Source organism: Carica papaya, chromosome 8 (genome assembly GCF_054855325.1).
Source record: "Carica papaya isolate Zhongbai chromosome 8, ASM5485532v1, whole genome shotgun sequence".
NCBI lineage: Eukaryota > Viridiplantae > Streptophyta > Magnoliopsida > Brassicales > Caricaceae > Carica > Carica papaya.
Window position 1 is genome coordinate 2242347 of NC_142316.1, and position 20606 is coordinate 2262952.

Consider the following 20606-nt stretch of genomic DNA (forward strand, 5'->3'; position numbering starts at 1 on the left):
ACAACATATTTTATGTTGTGTTAAAAACAAAAATTCATAAAAGAGAATAATTATAAATGCATTCGCAAATTATTTCATAAAAAAATTTATATACACCAAAACGATACATACACCCACTACTATATCTATCATTTTTGTAACTGGATTTGCTTACGAGGCTCTTTCCTCCATTTGGTGTTGGATCCTACTCTCATTCTGTCCTTGTTTCTTTCTTCCTGTTAGCTCTTTCTTTTTTTTTTTTTCATATGTTCTCTTAAATTTCTCATGTGAAAACACATCTAAAAAAAGCATAACCCGATTCGAGTTCATTCTAGAGAGACCTCTCCCCTTCTCATCGTCCAGAAAAGAAAAGAAAAACCCACATGTATACAGTAATTTAGTGTATTAGCACCACTGTAATAATGGAATAATAAGACCACAGATAACCAACCAGTCTTGATATAGGTTTTCACCTATGCATGGCAAAATTTTGGTACCGAGAGCATCATTCTAAACACCCTCGGCATTATATGTTAACAATATAATGTGTGTTCTATAGGCATATCAATCCACCAAAGAATTGGTTACCTAACATATTTAAGAAATTTCAAATACAATAATCAAGGACTTCTGGTACATGCAGTTCTATCTCCATTCGTGCGATAAACTCCAATTTGCTTCACCAAATTAGGTCGTTACTTTTCTTCGAATGTCATTTACTTCATCTTCAACAATTCTATGTACGTCGTTGAACTAGAAATGGTTTGAATGTAAGTATTACTCCAATCACTGTGACTAAATTGAGGATGAAGAATACCATCTGGCTTCCTGCAATGTTAAAAACAATAGCTATTAGATTTATGATCAGCACTCATTTTTCATATACAAGTATGTGGACTTTCAACATACAACCTACGAAGTTGAAGAATCTATTATTGGTATTTACAGTTGGTTTTCGTGTCGTATACTAGATTCTGTATCTTATTTCAGCTGAAGGGATATGGAAGTAGCAGTATGTATAACCTTTGGTAATTTCAATCAGAATCTATTCGGATTCAAGTTCACTTGCTAAGCTTGCCATTATAGCTGTAATTGTGAATAATAAATTTATAACTATTTTCTACTAATTTAAACTTTTCAAATACTTAAAAAATAAATCACCAATTATCTCAATCAATGAGAGAACAGGAGAAGGGACATTGATAAAACAATTAAGCAAAAATGTCCAGGCAATTGTTAGTGAGCTTGTTCCCATGGTTAACTTCTATCAATCCTACCACCTAACATTAACATGAAACAGTAGAAGTAATTGGACTCAGCAAAGAAAAGTTGCCTATTATGATCAAAATTACCAAGTTGAATCAAACATTTCAAAGGAAGAATCTTATGGGAGTAAACAACTCCTCTCTTTTATTTATTCTTTTTTTCTCGAGCAATAGAGCGTGACTTGCAGATGAATAAGATAAAATTATCACACGTGACAAACAAGTTTTACCAGCAGTTACCTAGGAGTTTTACAGTGACAACGGACCATCTTGCATAGCTTTCTAGATTAGTAGTAGTATAGGATTAATACTAGAACTATCAGTTATAGCATTACTACAAGAATATATTCTTTGTATTTTATTAGGATTTTATTTCTTATTCGATTACAAGTCCTATCTATCATTGTTTCTTCATGTATTCTAAGCATATTATAAATTTTTTGAAATATCTAATCATATTACAATTAAACACCTCATAAATATGTAGGTGATTTTTATAATTAAAAAGATCGATTATGGAAAAAGGACATTGATGTATATATCCTCATTGATTGAGTGACTAACAACTCTGTGATAGTAACTGTTCCCAATTCCAATGATCCTATCTGGATTTATTTTTTACCTGTTTTTCTGTCTTAGATCCCAGTTCCAATTAGGTTTCTAGCAACTCTAGCCAAGGATTGCATTATCTATAGTCGACTGTCTTACCTGGAAGGAAGGCGGCATCTTGACGCCTTTGTGCCCAAGAAAATCTGTTAAGAACCAGATTATAATTTGTGAAGAATGTCAAAGCTAATAAAAGGTTGGTATTTCAACCAGCAAAGATCGTAACATTAATGAAACAGTCCCACGCATAAATTTAAAAGTAATACTAAAAGAAAGTAATTCACCAAGAAGCATGATAGAACAATAATTTTATTTACATTCATGTGTGTTGGTAATATTTTCATTTTTGTCAAACATTAATAACTACTGTCCAAGAGGGATCTAGCTATTGGCTTACTGAAGTTGAAGCTTGTTAGCAACCCTTCAATGTCTAAAGTGGGGTACTCCAAAACCATTTTTCATAATTTTTATAGCTCAAGTGTACATGGAAGACCGTCACAACTGGTTTCCCAACGTTGAAGGATTTGACTTATTCTTACTACAGCCCAACTTCCTATTTATGTTAATTCTTAAATAACTTCTATTCTATTTTACTCCTAAGTAACCAATCTCTGTTACAGTCAGGTTTTTTATTCTATGCCTTTCCTGAATAAACAAATTTCCATTTTATTTTATTCCTAGATAACTCTAATTTCTTCTTTCTTTCATTCCTAGTAATTACTTAACAAAACCCTGAACCAAAACAACAAAGGGCTTTCACTACGCCTTCCTGCTTTTGGTTCATAGGTTTCTCTTTTGTGTTTTTCTGTTTTTATGTAATTTACCATTTCATTGTACCCCTCCTTCTGAGGTGCTTCTCCTAAAGCACTAAACAAAAGAAATGGGGTCAAGCTAGAGTAAAGATCCACCAAGAGAAAAATATTAAAAATTAGAGGTTGTCCATGTGCTACATATAAATGGAGTGAAGGTTATCATGAAATTTTATACTCTAGTTCATGAATTTTCTGCTACTGTTCCTCTCTTGCTTGTCTTAGTGGCATAACAAATTCCTTGAAAACCCTGTTAAAATGTGCAACCTGATCAAGTGCTGAATGATGCTGAACTGCAGTCTCAAGATTTTGCTCTCATGCTATGACTTCATTTTTAGACCTCTCTCAACTAGCAACAACCTCTTCTGAAACTTTGGCAGATTGCTTAACCAGATCATTTCGGCAGCAACATTTAAACGAACTGCTAATAACTACTCTGCTAGCCACCTTATGTTACCATTAGCTAGGGATGTAACACTGGGAGATTGATAATTATTATTAGTAGATTCCTGAAAAACATAGGTTCATATGACCTACCACTCAAATATTCAATTTTTTATCAAGGCATATATCACAACCACAAATCATAATCAGAAACCCACAAGGTCCATAGTTTGTACCAGAATGAAGTCATCAGATTAGTGTATGTTTTGTAACGCTCCAATTGGAAGCATCAGCCACACAATAATTTCTTAGTCATAAACCTCAAAAGTTCAAGCACTAGTTATTAGTAGTGAATAATTTAAATCCAAGCATCAGTAACAATTTTTTAGGCCTAAACCTTTGTCCATAAAAAACCTAAGCTCAAATTATTAGTAGTAAGCAACTTAAAGTATCGTATAGAGCTTACAATTATATGCTTTTCCAATGTGACATTTAGGTATCAGATCTAGCCCTAGTTTCTTACTTTTGAGGAGTTTTGTTAATTCTCTTACCCTAATTAGCATAAAACAATTCCTATTTGGCCTTATTTTAAACTTCTAACATTGAGGAATTGGTTTCTTATTTAGTTTATTCCTACAAAACTCAATTTCTTATTTCATTTCATTCCTCCTAAGTAACTCAACCTAATTAAACTCTTTTTCCTAAAATTTAAACCAGGAACCAATATAGACTTCACTCTTGAGAGAAATTTGCCTTTTTCTTCTCTTGTGGGACCCAAACTACTGCTTTTCCACAGCTATGAGATCTGCTTCTCTTGCTGCAGCACCAATAAGTTACTGTTTCATGAGGGCAACTGATAATGGACCATAATTAACATAGCTCAGCTTCCTGTTTCATTTTATTCCTAAATGACTCCTTAACTGATTAACATCTTTGTGCTAACTATGCCTAAACTAGGAACCAACACAGGCATCATAGTAAAGGTCAAAAAGTTAGTTTCTTCTTCCTCTAGGGGGGGCCTAACTACTGGTTTTTTCCTCACAATTGTGATTTACCTCTTCTGGAGCCGTCTTGTGTTCAGCAATTTTGGGGCATAACATAGTCTAGTTGCCAACCCTAGTCTGTTGTAAATCACTGTATGTTACCATCATTTCTGCACAACTAACTAGTATTCTATCAATTTTAACTTCCGTTTGGCTTATTCAACAATTATGATAACCATGTCCGGCTTCCACCATTATCTATAAGCAAAAGAAAATATATATGACTGGATAGGACACTTACAGGGCACCACCTCCAGCTGGACCAGCTGCTTTGAAAAAAGACATTGCTGTCATAGCAAGGCCATTAGCAGCTCCTCTTTGGTCTTGGTCCTTTTATTTCATATGTAAGTAACTTGACATTAAACAAATCAGAAACTTGGAAGAGTAAAATTCGAAATAAACTGGAAAATACTTACCACGGCTCTGTTTTGCAGAACGAATAAGCCAGTTATAATGGACATCTGATAAAAGAAAATTAAACAAAGTGTTTTAAAAAGTATAAAATTCAAAAGCTTGTTTCTAAATAATGAGGTTATATACACATCATTAACCACAAATGTCCATAATTAACACAGTTCTCATGGCAAACAGATACCATTTTCATGGCTTCAATATCTTAAACTATATACCTTATCATCTTTAGTGGACTTGATCTTCCATTTTATAAACAGTTACACTTTCTTTAGCAAAGCAATCATAGGACCAAATTTCAAAATCTAAATATGGAAGTAAATTTCAACAAAAAGAAAAAACAAATCAAAAGATTAATTTAAACCTGTAATTTTCTGAACTCAATTGGAAAGGAAAGTGATGAGCATAGCACAACTTAAGGTAGATGAATCTAAGTTTATAACAAAAGAAAGGACAAGAAATTGGAAATAAGAAAAGCATAAAAATCTAGATCCTCAAAATATCATGGCTAGTGAGTAAAAAATCATAAAACAGATCAAATACAAAATTAGAAAAGAAAATAATACTGTTATTAGCTGTATAGATCAATTAAGAAAAGTCTCTTTCAGTCAAAAATAAAAGTTTCTTCAAATTGTTGTGCTTACACTTAAACAGTTCTTTGTTACGGACGCACAATTCAACAATAAGCTAAGGCTGAACCCAGACAACATCCCTATAAAAGGGTAGCTTGCCAGAACAGGTACACTCAGGACCTGCATAGACATAATGTTATTGGGAAATTAAACAGACAACCTTGAAAGGAAAGTAAATTATATCTTTAAAGATAAATAGCAAAAAGTAAAGAAGCTTTGCTAAACCTACAGGGTGTTAGAATTTACCCCTGCAATACGGGCCACCACTATTGGCCCAAGAAGCCTTTCCAGATAAGAGTATAGAGAGAGCTGGTGGACGAGAAGGCTGAAACCTAGAGTTGAGAGAAGAGAGCATTCAGCATTGTTTTGACATTCATGTTTAAAGAAAAAAAAAGGAATATTTAGGTTATCATCAAGGAAGATTCATTGTGCCTTGAAAAACCCTTAAAAGAAATTTCTTCACCAGAATTTGTTACTAGGACATCTTTAATATAATTGAGTAAGAATTAACTAGTATTTTCTTTTGACCACTGCCGGGTTTGGCCTAGAGGTAGTGGGTCCCAAGGGTCATAAGTTAGTTAACAATGAAGAAAAATAATGGTAAGAGCAACAATGGAGTTTGAAATTTTTTTTAAATAAAAGAGTTCTCAAAGTAATTATATTCTTTGTGCTTGATTATTTCACAAATGCATACCTCTTACATATTTTCATTATTGAACACATGTAAATGCATATAAATTTAGACATGAAAATTAAATATATTTTCATGTACCAAATGGAGCCTGAACTTCAAAAGATTTGATGAAAATTTGACATGTTGGAAAGCAATTTTGTCTTCTCAAACTCATAACATATTTTAGCTATCATTTCAAAACTTGACCTACTCATTTTTTTGGTAAATATATACATGAAAGCTTTCAACAATTAAACATTGTGTCTTTTTCTCAACGCTGAAACTAAAAGTTTTTCTGATATTTATCTTAGGAACATGCTTAAAGATGTAGAAAAAAACTTGCCAGAATGCATTTAATTTCAAAATGCAACTCACAACTTATCACTACAAAAAAAAGAATGCAGTTGACTATAGTCCATGCTTAGACAAGGTCACAAGACCTTCGACACTGAAGTCACGAAATTTCCGGCCTTGTTGGCCTATTATGAGGTAAATCCTTGATTTACTCTCAAGAATAAACATTGATTTATTTCAATTAATGATAATGCTTTTAATAATAATAATAAACTTATTTGTAGGAAAACTAATCGTAGGTAAATCCTTATTATAACTCCAGAATTCTTAGATCCTGTTCTATTCTGAATCTAAATCCTAAGGCTTTGGTAGCCAATCCTAACTAAAACTCTTAAGTATCCATTAATGCTGTGCCAATCATTATCCAACAAAATCTGAATGAATGTAACCCCCCCCCCCGCCCCCCACTTGGCTCTTTCTTATTACTTCCAAGGGACCTATGCTGGTAAGTCTTCCAATGAATTTGTCCAGCGACAATAGGTTCTACTGGGGAATAAAATTCTTCTACTCCCTGTCATGAAGCTTGTCTATAAGCTTTGGATATTTGCTGGCAACATCTTGGGATTGTGCAGCGAGACTCTTCTAGTAAGGCCAGTTGTTATATGACCAACCCTAGTAGTTCCAAGATTTCAAAAGGCAATCATGGAATGAGCATTTGATAAGGTTGCATCCTAAAGATAGCTATCAATAAGGTTGGAGATGCAACAACACCTTGTCTCCACCTTAAAGCTGATTTCATGGCTGCTTGAGCTTTAAAGGAGGTGTTCATATAGATCCTTAACTATTTGGTCCTAGATATGAGGTTCAATCTCCACAGTTTGCACATTGGCTAGTATCAAGCTGTAATGTTCATAGATGACCCAAAGGGAATTGTTCTCAAAGACGAGTAACAGTTGCCTTGTAGCAGTATTCTGTCAAAAATAACCACTCCAACCATCTCCTTCGCTTGTTGCTGCTGAAGTACCATAGAGACATTTTGATGGTGCGATTAACAACTTCAGTTTGCACATCTATTTGTGGATGCTAGATAGAAGCAAAAGGGAGCTCAGTAACAGAGCTCAGTAGTCTGCATAATTTAAAGATAGAGTTAAGAATAAAAGAGAAGCAGTGACTGCCGTATAAAGAGGTGCCACCAGGAGGAAATGAGATACTACCAGGACATTCTTGCCATGGGATGAGGGCAACCATCGATGATGTTCATTGAAATATCAGCCCATATTCGTGTAGTCACTTGCAAGAATTGGTGGAGACAAGTGGGCTGCAATTGCTTTATTTTATGTCACTGATAGGTGATGCAAGTCTAGACGAAGTATTGCACCTCCTGATTTTTCCCTCCAAATAGAAGTTACTGGTAATGTGCCTCAGCATTTTTTAATACTCTTCATGTCTTTGGTCATGGAGGACTGAGATAATGACTGATATTTTACGGTGCTGAAGGCAATAACCAAGACACGCCCTTCTTATGAAAAAGCAAGCCATTATGAAGTTCCCACAACGAAAAAAACCTCCTCGAAACAGAGAACTTTGATACTGTTTTGGTTAATAGCCCTATAATCAACATAAAACTTTCACATAATACCATTTTTTTTATCAACAATACAGAAGAAGAGAGAGCTGATGGACTGTGCCTAATAATCCCTTGCTAAAGCATTTCCGCCACCTCTTGCACTATCTTATCCTCCCAGAAATTGGGACTAGCGGTTAAGGTTTTGACACCACCAAGTTGGTATTGCCTTCAAAATAGATTACGCGATCATGCGAACATTGAGGCAGTAGTCTGGTTGGAGCTTGAAAGATGGCTTCATAGTCTAATAACAGAAGGTGCAGGTCTCCTTGTTGGGAATTGCCAGTAAAACTGCCACAACCCCTATACACCTTCGGTTGCCAGGTGGTTGAATTCCTTGTAGCTAGAGAAGTTTACCCTAGTGCCTACAGAAACCAATTGACCCCAAGTACTCCTCCAAATCTAAAAATGTGTTTTAACTTGGAACCACCTGAACCTTCCAACAAATACCTGTTCTTCATTCACAACCGTTACTCTGGGATGCCTATGGGGGTACATCTGAAGCAACAATTTTCCAGTTACAGGTCCATCAACAAAGTGGTGGCGCTGCCCAAATTTGCCAAGATGAGCAATTGGAATCCTGAGACAATGGCTTGAACCTTCATGCTACGTTGTTGCCCCTATAATGGCATTGACGGATATTTCCAAGTGCTCTTCCTCTTCTTGAGCCGACCTTGCTTTACCTACAATTTCCTCTTCTGCATACTCTAAGCCAAAACAACTTTTTACAAACATGACATGCTATAAAGTCCACAAATGAAACATCGACCTTTTTCTTTCTCCTCTTCATCTCCTCTGGGCACAGTTTTTTAATGAATGGCGGTCAGTTCACGGCTCATTTTAGATTACTCTCTCTTCCTTCTAATCAATGTAGCATTAGAAGACATGGGCGAAGCTCATGGTAATAGTGACATCTAGAGGATGCTGGAACTCTACCTGTATAGCTATGTGCACTTGCAGTCCACCGATGAAGATTTCAGCTTTCTGGGCAAGTGTGAGAGTCAAAGTGTGTGCTGAAAGCTGTTGAAAGCGCTGCTGGTTTTCGGCCTTCTTGTGGCAACTTCACCGACTCTCCCAATTTGTTTCTGATTCACATATAGAGTAATTCTTGAACTCTTCCCATGTTAGTTCCAGCCAATCACGCTTGAGCTCAAGGAACCAGAGCTAAGCATCATCCTAAAAGTGAAAAGAGATAAAGTCAGACCTTATCTTCTTCGGTCATCCACTGCTGACAGAAAAAATATTCACATCTATCAAGCAATCCGAATGAATGTGTTGCCATTGCGAAGAGAGAAATCAACTCTCCCCGCTACAGGTTGTTTGTTGCACCACCATACTTGGTGTTGGAAGTGTCTCTTTTGGTGGCTGGAAGCCCTTTGGATAGACTTTCAATCTGCACCCCAACTTCAACTCTCCGGTTGTTTGTTGCACCACCATACTTGGTGTTGGAAGTGTCTCTTTTTGTGGCTGGAAGCTCTTTGGATAGACTTTCAATTTGCACCCCAACTCTCTTTGTTTTTCCTCTGAGAGCACGCTGTCCTCTTGATACTACTTGAGGTACAATTCAAACTACAGTTGAAAGGATTTGAAATCCCCCATGATCACTCATCTGATAAGAAATTGTTACAGTCTCGTGCTTGAGATCGGGTCACATGGCCTTGGACACTTAAGTCGAGAAGCAAGCTGGTTGCTTGCTCTCCCAATTCAGAGTCTTGTCAACCCATGGCAAGGCTCCTTTAAAATGACCTATAATCTTTCAAGTATAAAATCTGATCTACTTTGATTGATGATGCATGCTTTTATTGACAACAATAAACTTATTTATAAGGAAGCTAATCACAATTAGATTCCTCCAACAACTACAACTCTAACGTTTTAGTTGATCAAAACTCTTTAAGTATCCTCTACTTCTCCGTCAATCATTATCCAACAGGAGTATGGATGAGGGTCAACCTCTCCTTTGTTGCTGCTGCCATGGGACCTACACTGGTAAGTTATCCAGTGAACTTTTCCAGCGGCAATAGGTTCTCTGAAGCATAACAAACTCGTAACCCTTCATGACATCGACCAGGTTATAAGAATTAAAAAAAGAAGTCAAACTTATGGGATGATTAGGATCCGAAAGATTAATGCTGTACCAGGTACCTGATATTGCAAGAATAACACCAACATCCTCAGTTGAAAAGCTCAAACCTCCATACTTCCTTGGGCTGACAGCCCATAATGAAAATATCTGCAGAAGAAGAATCAATTGCCACATACAAGTAGTTAGATTATTATCAGCATCAAAATTATTAAACAAAAGGAGGACTGAGAGGATAGTAGGAAAAGTAACATTCTTTTCTGTATATGAAGCTGGAATTAGCAGTTTGAATAGTTCATCAAATTATATGTGCAGATGACCAAAATTCTTTCAGTTATTTAAGTACGTTACCCATTCATTTGATTCTTCACTTACTAAAATAAAATGGATCGCAATTCATCCAGCAGAAGATTAATCCAAGAAACAGAGTTATAGAATTCACTGTTCAGTATGCAAGGACAATGTCTTTTTGGAAAGTTAAGCAAGCAAAGTCATGTAGATAGCATAAGCTCAGAAAACATAAATCAAAACATATGTAAATTCTATACATATAAACCATACCTCTGTGTAAGCCATATCATGAAGTGAGAAAACACAGTATACAATAATAGACGACATCAAGGGCCAGTTCCTTATGAGACTCTTCTTAGAAGAAGGTTGGCTGCCCTCAGTCTCTCGTTCTTTTCCTTGAATATTACATTCATTAGATGCGGCTTCCAAAACTTCATATGAGTCATCATCTGATATATTGTCTTTATTGTGCATGTGCAACGTTTCCTGCAATGACCGGTGGCTGTTAAACAAATAACTAGGGCCACAAATTGTCCAAAAGCTTAGGAAATAATCACAGCTAGAAACAAACTTTTGGACACTCCTTCAGATCTTAGTTGGGAAATACCATGAATACATCAAACATAAACCACTATTGCTAACTTCAACAGTTTATGGGGTGATCTCTAGCAGCTGTAACTAGAGACTATCTTATGCAATATTACATCAACTAACAAGGAACCTTGTTTTCTTTTTCTTTTCTCTCTTTGTTTTAGTAAGATTTGATCAATTATATCACCTTCCCACACCAACAACTTGAATAAATAAGGATTAATAATAAATCAAGTACTTATGATTTCCAAACAAGATAAATGCAACAAAAAATCAATTACAGATAAAAGAAACTACTAAGAAATGTGTACCGGAAGCCAGAGAGAAGCAATGGTTACTCCTAAAGCAAAAACTGATATACAGAGACAGGGCAATAAATATGGAAATCTGCAAATACAAAATGAATTTTTAGCATATCCTTACATGTTAAACGATGGAAAAAAAATGGTACTAAAAGAAAGGAAAAAAGAGAGATAAAAGTAGAGTGAACCTTGTTTACCTGCCAAATAAGGATTCTTTGGAGAATATGTTTGGATACTTCTCTGCTGGCTAAATTGAAAACAGTTACGAAACATGAGAAGAATAATCTTAGGGGAACAGAATCATAAATAGAAAGGGTGCATGGAGAGCAAATACTAATATAAGGTAAATTCAGGTATATATAGGCTGCTTAGGGGCAAGTAAAACTGGAATTTTCTACAAGTTGAAGAACAACCATGAAAAAGAGATCCTATATACAAAAAGCAAAAAACGACGTTCATCATCTATTCACTGCTTCATATCTGTAAAATTCATATGCTTGTCATTTCATTTGGGTCAAGTAACAATATCTTCCACATCTTTCAGCCCTACGCTAAACACTTTTCTCACAATAAGAAGTTGGAAAGTAATGATGCTACAGTATTGTTTTTGCAAAGGTTTTTCCCAGACAAAAGTTGTCTGACGTGCAGATAGTGTGGCATTCCTTATAAAAGATGAGACTAATCCCTCAACTATAATAAGTATAACATGCGCTAATTTGTAAACAAGCAAAAGAATTTGCAGCTGATAAATGTGAAAATAGAGAGATCAAAGTTCACAAGAATGTAGACATTGATTCATTATTTCTTATGCATAGTTTAGGTTGTTGCTACAGAAGGAATGACTATAATTTGAAATTATATTTCGTAGCATTTTGGAGGCCAACAAATTTAAGTACCTGTGCAAGAAAACCTCCCAGAGCTGGACCAATGACCAATCCTATGCCCCACGCTGTAGAAATCTGGAAATTTATAAATAATTACCATACAGCGCCCAAGATATCAAAAATAAACTCGCCAGGAAAGCTTACTGTTGACAATGCTAAAGCTTCGTGTTCATCACGGAAAACTTCACTTGCATATGCCTGGTCAATGAGCAAGTTAACCATATTCAGGCCACGAAAACTTGAACTAATTATATAAAAGAAGCACCAAAAACAGTATTGGACAAATAGGAACCTTTATTGGTCCAAGTAAACCATTCAAACTCCCAAGAAGAAACCTCATAGAAATTGCCATCCAAAAATTAACACTAAGGCCAAAGAGAGTGTTGAAAATAACACTGCATCCAGTTAAAATAATATATTCAATTTTATTTGTTAAAGTGAATGAAAAAAAAAGATCTGGAATGAATTCCAGATTATGAATATAAGATTCATGCATATGCAAATAGATTCTACTAACACTGTGGTACACCCGATAATCATAACAGGCTTTCGCCCATAACGATCAGCCACCATTCCCCAAATCACAGATGTCAAAGCTCTGCCAAGCATAAATGAAGAACCTTCAAAGTATCGAGACATTTGTTAGGAAAACTCGCTTCCCAGTTGAAATGTGATGGATAAAAATATGCAGGGGGAAAAAAAGAGAAGAAACTCACCCAAAGATCCTGCATAATAGCCAATTTCTTTTTCTGGAATACCAAAATCTTTAACCTGCAAAATGAATTAGCAGAACCATTAAGGAAAACCACTGGAACAAGTGACATTGGACAGGTTAGAGTTAATATTTCTACTTTGGTATGAAAGGTTCAACCTAGATATCGCATCTAGGAATTCAGCCATCCAGCAAGTCACTGGACATCCCAATGAGATCTCTTAAACAGCAATCTTAAAGTGAGATTTGGTTGCATCATAAAATCATATAGAACCAAGTTTGCTAAGAAAGTCTCCAAAATATAGCTCTTTAATTGGTAAAGAAAGAAATTAGAATGTATCTATTGCCTCTCATTTAAGCCGACCTAATTAGGACTAGAGCTGCTATTAATAAATCTAAGAGAAATTTTAAACTATAAATAGAATCTTATTACTGCCCATCTATTAAATACTATTACAACATTGTAGATTTGCAAGAACTAAATATCCTAATTTATTTAGGAAATGTTATTAAAATTTCTTCTGCCTCATAATGGAGAAAACTCTATTAAGTGATGTAATCGCACACCAAACAAGTACAAATATTTGAAATGGTTTATATATTTGTTTGGCCACTTTTCCTAATATTATATGGTTTTTTATTAGAATTTACCATGGCATAAGAACTAGTTATATCCCTCTATCCAAAAGTTTGCCCTGCTTGTGACTACTCACTCACATACATGCCGCGTGATGAGAGATACTCTGTCCATGCCTTGACTGCACATATACATGCTCCACTTAAGGGATATAATCCAATATCAACAGTATATGAATCTTAAATGTTAGAAAACAATTTATATTATCTATTGGCCAACTTCTTACGTCATGTGATCTTAAATTAGAATGTAACAAACTTGACTTCAAGTTTTCTAATGCTGAAGTGTCAAAAAACATAATCTTTGAAAATAACAAAAAACTTTTAGTAAACTTCCAAATCTATTATCCTCATTAAAAGTAAAAATATTGAAAACACAACCAGAAAGGAGTATGAAACATTACTTAGAATGAAATAGATGACACTGTTTATATATTTCTTTAAAAAAATAATGAAATAGATACGTTCCTGAGTTAAAGATCATAGTAATGGATTGAGAAATGTGGAATTAGGACTTAATGTCTGTGAGGGAGAACTCACCAATCTTCGTAGAATTATTCTCTGATAATCTTTTAATAATGCTTTGATAGTCTGGCCACATCTAACATCGATAAATACAATAAATATTAAACTGTTAATTTTAAGGATCTTTAGCTGATTCTATTCCCTAATAAATTAAGGATCTTTAGCTGATTCTATTCCCTAATAAATTAAGGATCTTTAGCTGATTCTATTCCCTAATTAACTTCAAAATTTCCTATCTTATTCTAGACCCCTAACACAAATAACATTTCTTTCCTAATTAAACTAAAATATAAAGTTTTTTCTAAGGAAAGTGTGGTACTGTGGAAGAGGGAGAGTGGATTTTAGAGGTCATGAAAAATCTTAATCATTGGAAAGTTAGAGAGCTCTATTTAGCCCTTGCTAGGGTTAGAGTTAATTGGACTAGGGACGAACCAGTGTGGAGGCTCAATGCTAGAAGAATTTCTCCAGATCTTTCTATAATCACTTGGGAGGTTAATGCTCCATCTAGAGTTTTTTTCTTTTCTTTTTTTTTTTTTTTTTTTTTGCTTGGGAGGCTGGTAAAGGTTGCATTTTAACTCTGGAGCCAAACTACTAGCCTCCAAAAGTTCTAGTTCATAGACAGTTCACCAAGATCTTTCGAAACCGAACCATTAGCCTTCAAAAGTCTAAGCTCAAGTTATTCATAGCATATGCTTTGAATCCAAATAGAACTCAACCATTACATATCTTTCTCATGTGAGATTGGAGTATCACTGCCAGTCCACTAATCTATTTTTATTAGTTCCTTGTGTTGCTTCTTGCTTCCTCTTTCTATTCAATTGTTATTCTGTCCAAATTTAGTTCAGCAGGATGTAAATAAACTTTTACTTTGAAAGAGGAAAAAGCAAGAACATCAATATCTTTTGGTAGTTTAGTGGCATAGATGTAGAACCATGTTAAGTTGCAAGGAGCAAAGAATAGTTTGAAATTACAAAGAATAACTATAGTTTGCATTCCTGCTTTGTTCATTAAACTAACAGGAACAATGCAAAAGAAGGAAGAAAATATCAGAAATGGCATACTCGTGACAACTTCTAAACTATAATAAATGAGCACTTACCATGAAATAAAGGAAAGGAAAGAGAGATGATATTGGAAGTGCTGAAAAGAATAAGACAGAAGATAAATATTAGGGATAACATGTGTGAGAGAAATCTTATAATTAAGTAAAACAACTCCAAAATATAAATACCAAAACAAAATTAATTTAGCAAGAAACTTACTACCACCTTTTGCTGTGTAGTACATATAACAGTGCATTATAAAGAACATGCTCAATGAAGTACGATAGCTTCACCATCTTTCTTTAAATGTGACTGGAAAGAATAAAACTTGATCATTTGAGATCAGTAACACTTTCTCTGGATATAGAACTTACCGGACGGACTTAAAAGTAATGCAGGGGCCTTTCTCCATTCTTGTTTTTGATCATATGAAAGATAATCCTCCTCTTCTCTAATTCTTCTAATCAACAATTGGTACGATTCCATTTTTAGATTCTTTGTAGATTTCAGTTATTGGTTTTTACTGATTAAACTACTTGACACTCAAAGATACATCGAGGTTCCTAAAGAATCCTAGTGTTCAAACTGAAATTGCCAACAAAGAACTACTAGACAACTTTAGCAGTCAACAATCTTTTCAATTACATTCCTATGCAATTTTTTCGATTTTCTCTACTCATGTCGTTATGGCTTTATTAGAGCTACATATCATCACAAGAAAGACTACCACAAAGTCCAGATTATACCAACACAATATGCACTCCTATGTTTTAGTAATATTCTGATATCAATTCATAATGTCTCAAATCCAAATCCCCTTAACCCACAACAAAATTCAAAAAACCACTAACCATAAAAGAACTTAAACCGAGGTACTAGTAGAGATTGACTTCAATTGTTATTTAAATTTCACCGATCATATCCCTCTCTGGATATTAGATGGGGTAGGTATAAACAATTTGCTTTCACCATGATAATTTCTTAAATGTCCAAAGCTTTTCAGGTTATTTTTGTGTTGACTTATGTTGTTTACTTGTTCGGATTTATCAAGAATTCATTTTATTCTTGAAATTTCCACCACCCACAATCATCATCCGATATGAGTTTAGGAGAACAACGCCTCAAAAACTAGCTATTAAAGTTGGAGAATCCAAACTCATCTAAACCCCACATCATAGTCATGCGCCTTTGATGTAGGATCCAAGTCTCTACCGTATAATTAGTACATAAAAATCCACCATACTCTGCAGCCTTAGGGACCTATCTACGTTAGCTAGCTTTGTACCGGCTATGTTTAACTAGTCCCCAGAGAATAGAGCAATTCCGATGTCACCAATTGTGCGACACGGTTGCAACTAGGGGAGATGGTGTATAGCTCTGATACCAACAATATTTAGATATTTTGAGGGATAAGACTGGAAAGAAATAAAGAGAGACAGAATAATAGGGCAACATAGACTACAGAGGGAAGATTCAGAGAAGAGAGCGATAGATTTAAAAGAGAGATGAAAAAGAAGCAGGGAGAGAAATAGCAAAAAAAAATTCTGATTTCCTTCCTTAATGTCTCTACAAGATGGTGCTTTCCATTTTTAGAGCTCTAGCCTGTAACTAATCTATTACCTACTCAAATAATTATTTCCCACATATCAGTATTTCCCCCTAAAAGTCACCTTGTCCTCAAGGTGGACAATGAATCTTAAGGGTCTTATCAATCGAAAGAGAAGCTTTCTCCTAGTTAAACATCTACCTTTTTCGTCTTTCTTTCTTTCTGTTTGTTACGCTCCTCAAGACCTGGATCTGTATAGCGGGCTAGACAATTTGTTGGAGCTTTGTTATGTAACTAGACATCCATAAAAGTATTCCAACCAAGTCCTGCTCATGGAAAATTGTTTATTTAAATTGTATGCATGAACCTTTCACCAATCCCAGATTTCCTGAGTCTTTGCCAAATTTGCAGTCAGACTTTTTTTTGCAAATGTGCTTGAAAATTCTTGATAGTAGGAGAAACCGTCCAATTTTAAGATCATCATCGTCAAGGTTTGGTCCAACACATGTTTTGGGTACCCTCTTTGTATCGACAGCTTCTGGCAGACTCCTAACCAGCTTCATCATCGTGGGTTCCAAGCTGGTGACAGCCACTTCCTCCATAAGAGCTGCTGTATTTTCCAAAGTTACACTAGCTTCTTACATATTGTCTTCCAAATTTTTATTTCCTTCATTTTAGTTGGCTCCAGAATTTTCCAACTCTTGATGTAGGGAGTTCTTATCTGAATCTGCCACCATACACCAGTGAGCATTGTGTGTGAGACTAACAAAAATTTTCTTGATTTCACCCAATTCTTGCTGTCACTTCTTTTCTACCAGCTTTACTTCACCTAAATCTTGATCTAGTTTCTTTTTCACATAGGTTACTTATTTCGCCACCTCATCCAGCCTTCTTAAATATTGTGTCGTCGTGTTCTCAGAGATCACTATTTTGCCCAGATCGATGGTCTAATACCAATAATGTGTGAGTATCTGGAGTAACAGAAGTAGAAAGAAACTGAAAGAGACAGAACAGCAGAGGAGAACAATTCTGATCGCCATTACAAGATGATTAATTTCTTTTATAGCCCTATAATCTAGCTAATATATTTACTACCCACTAAACCAACTTACCATCATCAACAATCACTGATCACCTCCAACGACAATCGACTATCAGTCACCAGTCACAGTCACGTTCAAACTCCAGCCGCGAGGCTACTCACGAGCAGAGGAGCACGACTTGCGATCGGAAACGTTCTTCTTCAATTATTTTATTTTATTTAAATCATATTATATCATAAATATTTTGTCTTTTATATCATAAACTATTAATTATGGAAATTAACAAAAATTATATAAAAACATTATCTGGAAAGAATCCTAAAAAGGAATCAACAGGAGCGGCGGGCAATCTCGTACACTCACCTCCGTCTCGCCATCAAGTATTTCGATACGAGCAAAGCAAATGTCATCATAACCTCGAGATACTAATCTTCAACAACAGGTCCGACTGATGCGGTCCGTCGCCGCACCAGCTAGAGCTATGAACTGTGAAGTTCTCTCGCAGCTTCACTTCATTCTTTTCCATAGTTGCCACGCCCGGTCCCTCCGCGAACTCACGCTCGCCGGAAGTGAAATCGCCCGCCGGACATGCAGTAGGTCAAAGACCAAAGGCGTGGATCCCAATTTCAATTGCGTAAGTTTGAAGAAAGCATCTTCAACTCCGGGGAAAGTCATCTGAAGCGAAACAGAAAGAGCGGGAACGCTGCTTTCCTTACAGGTCCTTCAATTAATTCTAGGGTTAAGAGGGAATGAATCTGGGATAATCGGATTTGGATTGAAGATAAGAACAGGTTAAATTCATCTAGACGTGATATTAAATATTTTAAAATCAATTAAACAAAAAACAAAAAACGTTACTAATATTTTTTTATTATTTTCTATTTCTATTATTTGAATTATTAATTTCAAATTAATATATTAAATAACAGAATCCAAAAAGGATTAATGAACTTTCTACTTCATAAAATATTTAAGAATTTATATTTAATTTAAATTTACAATGCAAATTGATTAATTTTTAATTTAATTTCTACACTTCTAAACTTAATTAACTGCTAATTCTGTTCATCCAAAAAAATTAACTGCTAATTTTGAATATAACTTTTCCTATATATAGATTTTTTTGTTTAGGTAAACATATGTATATATTATATGTACACACACATACAGATATATATATATATATATGTAACCGATCGAATTCATTGTTGAAGACTGAAAGCTCAAGAATGAAAATTTGAAAAATGCGATGAAAATATATATATATATGTGTGTGTATATTAGGGTTTACCATTGGCGAGAACAATAATCCAAATGGAGAAAAATTCTTTGATCGGCAAACCCCGGTGCTGGAGCTTCTTGAGCTCAATTTTGCAGCCTGGACAGTCCTCATGGTAGCTCTTCTCCAACAACGTCTTCTTCATTTCTCCAGTCTCCATATCTGCGATTGATCGACTGGAAATGAGTTACAGAAACAGTTTTTGTTCTTTTTTTCCTTTTTACGAAGGAAAAGAAGAACATAAACAGAGACGAGTTTGAAAAGAATGGTCGGTACTGAGTTTTCGGTTTCAGAACCAGAAAATGACGAATATATGCACGCGCGCGCGCGCGCGCACACATACAGCCCGTAGCTGCCTTGTTGGATCCTCTTTCTCTCGTCATCATCATTGATGACGTCACATGTAACAACGACAAAAACATTTAGCTTTCTGATTGCGATATAAAAATATTTTTTTTCTTTTTCTATTTTCTAAAATCATATATTTATATTTATGTGTGTTATTATTTATATAAGCATATAAAAAATTAATATAATAATTAACCAACTTTATTCTAATTATTATTATTTATTTTCTTCTCAAATAATTTTTCTAAAGAGGTCACCCTACACTTAGTAAAATGAGTATTATTTTTATTATTTTTTTAAAAAAATAAAATTTAAATTCATTATTTTTTATAAAGAAAGAAAGATATTAATTATTCAATTAAATAATAATTATTTATAAATTAATAGTTATTTTAAAGATTGTTCATGAGTTAAGTAAAATTAATATTATTTTTATTATTCTTTAAATGAAAATAAAACTTAAATCAACTATTTCTTGTAAAAATATACAAGCGTAATTAAAATTTCTGAAGAGTTATATATTTATGTATTGATAAAATCATTCATAATTTCTTAAAACTCAATTTCTCCCTGAATGAATCATATAACCAGTAGACATCATGAATTAGAATAAAAGAACTTATCCTACCCATTAGTAAATATTTCATAATAGCTTTATTATATCATCACATGAAGGCTATTCATAAACTTAGTAGAATGAGTATTATTTCCATCACCTTTCAAGTAAGAACAAAATTTGAACCATAACTTTTTTAAAAAAAGAGATATATTAATTGCTTAGATAAATAATAGTTCGTTATACACTAATAATAATTCTCTAATAATGTTTATATGGAGATTGCCCGTGAGCTTAATAGAACGAGTATTATTTTTGTTATCCTTCACACGAGAACAAAATTTAAATTCACTATTTTTAATTTGAGTACGCATAAAGTAATCCTGAAAATAAACAGCAGTCTTGCGATTCAAAAACTCAACAAAGTGAATAACAAGAAGGTCATCTATATAAATGTTAATTCTCACTTAGTGTATACTATGTAGACGTGGTTTGAGAGGACTCGAGAAGTTAAAATAGAGCATATTTATAGGGAAGTGAACCGATGTACAGATTTATTAGTTAATCAAGTCTTTTTGTCCCCACTTGGTTATCATCCTCATATTTTATCACCTACCGCTCTTCTTAACACGATAAAAAGACGACATCACTAGTATTTTCTGATTTAGAGTTTGTCAAATCTAAATCACGTTTTATTTCGTTTAACTCTCTATATATTTTTAAAAAAATTCACTATCTTTTATAAAAATATATATATTAATTATTTAATTAAACAATAGTTGGGTATATATTAATAGTTAGTTGATTCAATATATATATATATATATATTATTTGGTGCCCCTACAATCTATTTTTACTTTTGACGTAGATAACCCGGTTGTCATTTTAGCTGTGAATATAAGATTTCATTTAAAATAATAAAACAGAAGCAGACAAACACTGCATGCAAGTTTCAACATCCATGATCTAATACAACCAAATTCCAAAAAGAAAAAGCTGTGATGACATACTTTAAATATATGAGGAATCCAAACTCAAATTGAACT

At 34.3% G+C, this 20606-nt stretch overlaps 1 protein-coding gene across 3 annotated transcripts; it reads right to left on the minus strand.

Annotated features, from left to right (window-relative positions):
- Window positions 1–367: 367 nt before the first annotated feature.
- On the minus strand, window positions 368–18956 carry ZIFL1 (zinc induced facilitator-like 1). 3 transcript variants are annotated; one of them, XM_088209815.1, is made up of 17 exons: window positions 18668–18956; window positions 14844–14884; window positions 12588–12642; window positions 12389–12491; window positions 12164–12266; window positions 12016–12069; window positions 11884–11946; window positions 11185–11234; window positions 10997–11072; window positions 10365–10580; window positions 9866–9953; window positions 5376–5461; window positions 5142–5249; window positions 4503–4547; window positions 4328–4416; window positions 1953–1996; window positions 368–807 (listed from the first exon to the last, which is right to left on the minus strand). In XM_088209815.1, the coding sequence occupies exons 1-17, from the start codon at window positions 18813–18815 to the stop codon at window positions 716–718; spliced, it is 1461 nt and encodes a 486-aa protein (XP_088065941.1). In that variant the 5' UTR covers window positions 18816–18956; the 3' UTR covers window positions 368–715. The 3 variants fall into 3 exon arrangements, with proteins under 3 accessions (XP_088065941.1, XP_088065942.1, XP_021890815.2); XM_088209816.1 differs by lacking the exon at window positions 18668–18956 and adding an exon at window positions 17740–18090; XM_022035123.2 differs by lacking the exons at window positions 14844–14884; window positions 18668–18956 and adding an exon at window positions 13235–13257.
- Window positions 18957–20606: the final 1650 nt, after the last annotated feature.

Coding starts and splice junctions, on each gene's coding strand:
- ZIFL1 (XM_088209815.1), bottom strand. CDS start 18,815: ATGGAGACTGGAGAAATGAAGAAGACGTTGTTGGAGAAGAGCTACCAT. Junction 9,954..10,364: donor ATGATATGGCTTACACAGAG/GTATGGTTTATA, acceptor CTTCTTCTGCAG/ATATTTTCATTATGGGCTGT. Junction 808..1,952: donor AGATGCCGCCTTCCTTCCAG/GTAAGACAGTCG, acceptor TTAACATTGCAG/GAAGCCAGATGGTATTCTTC.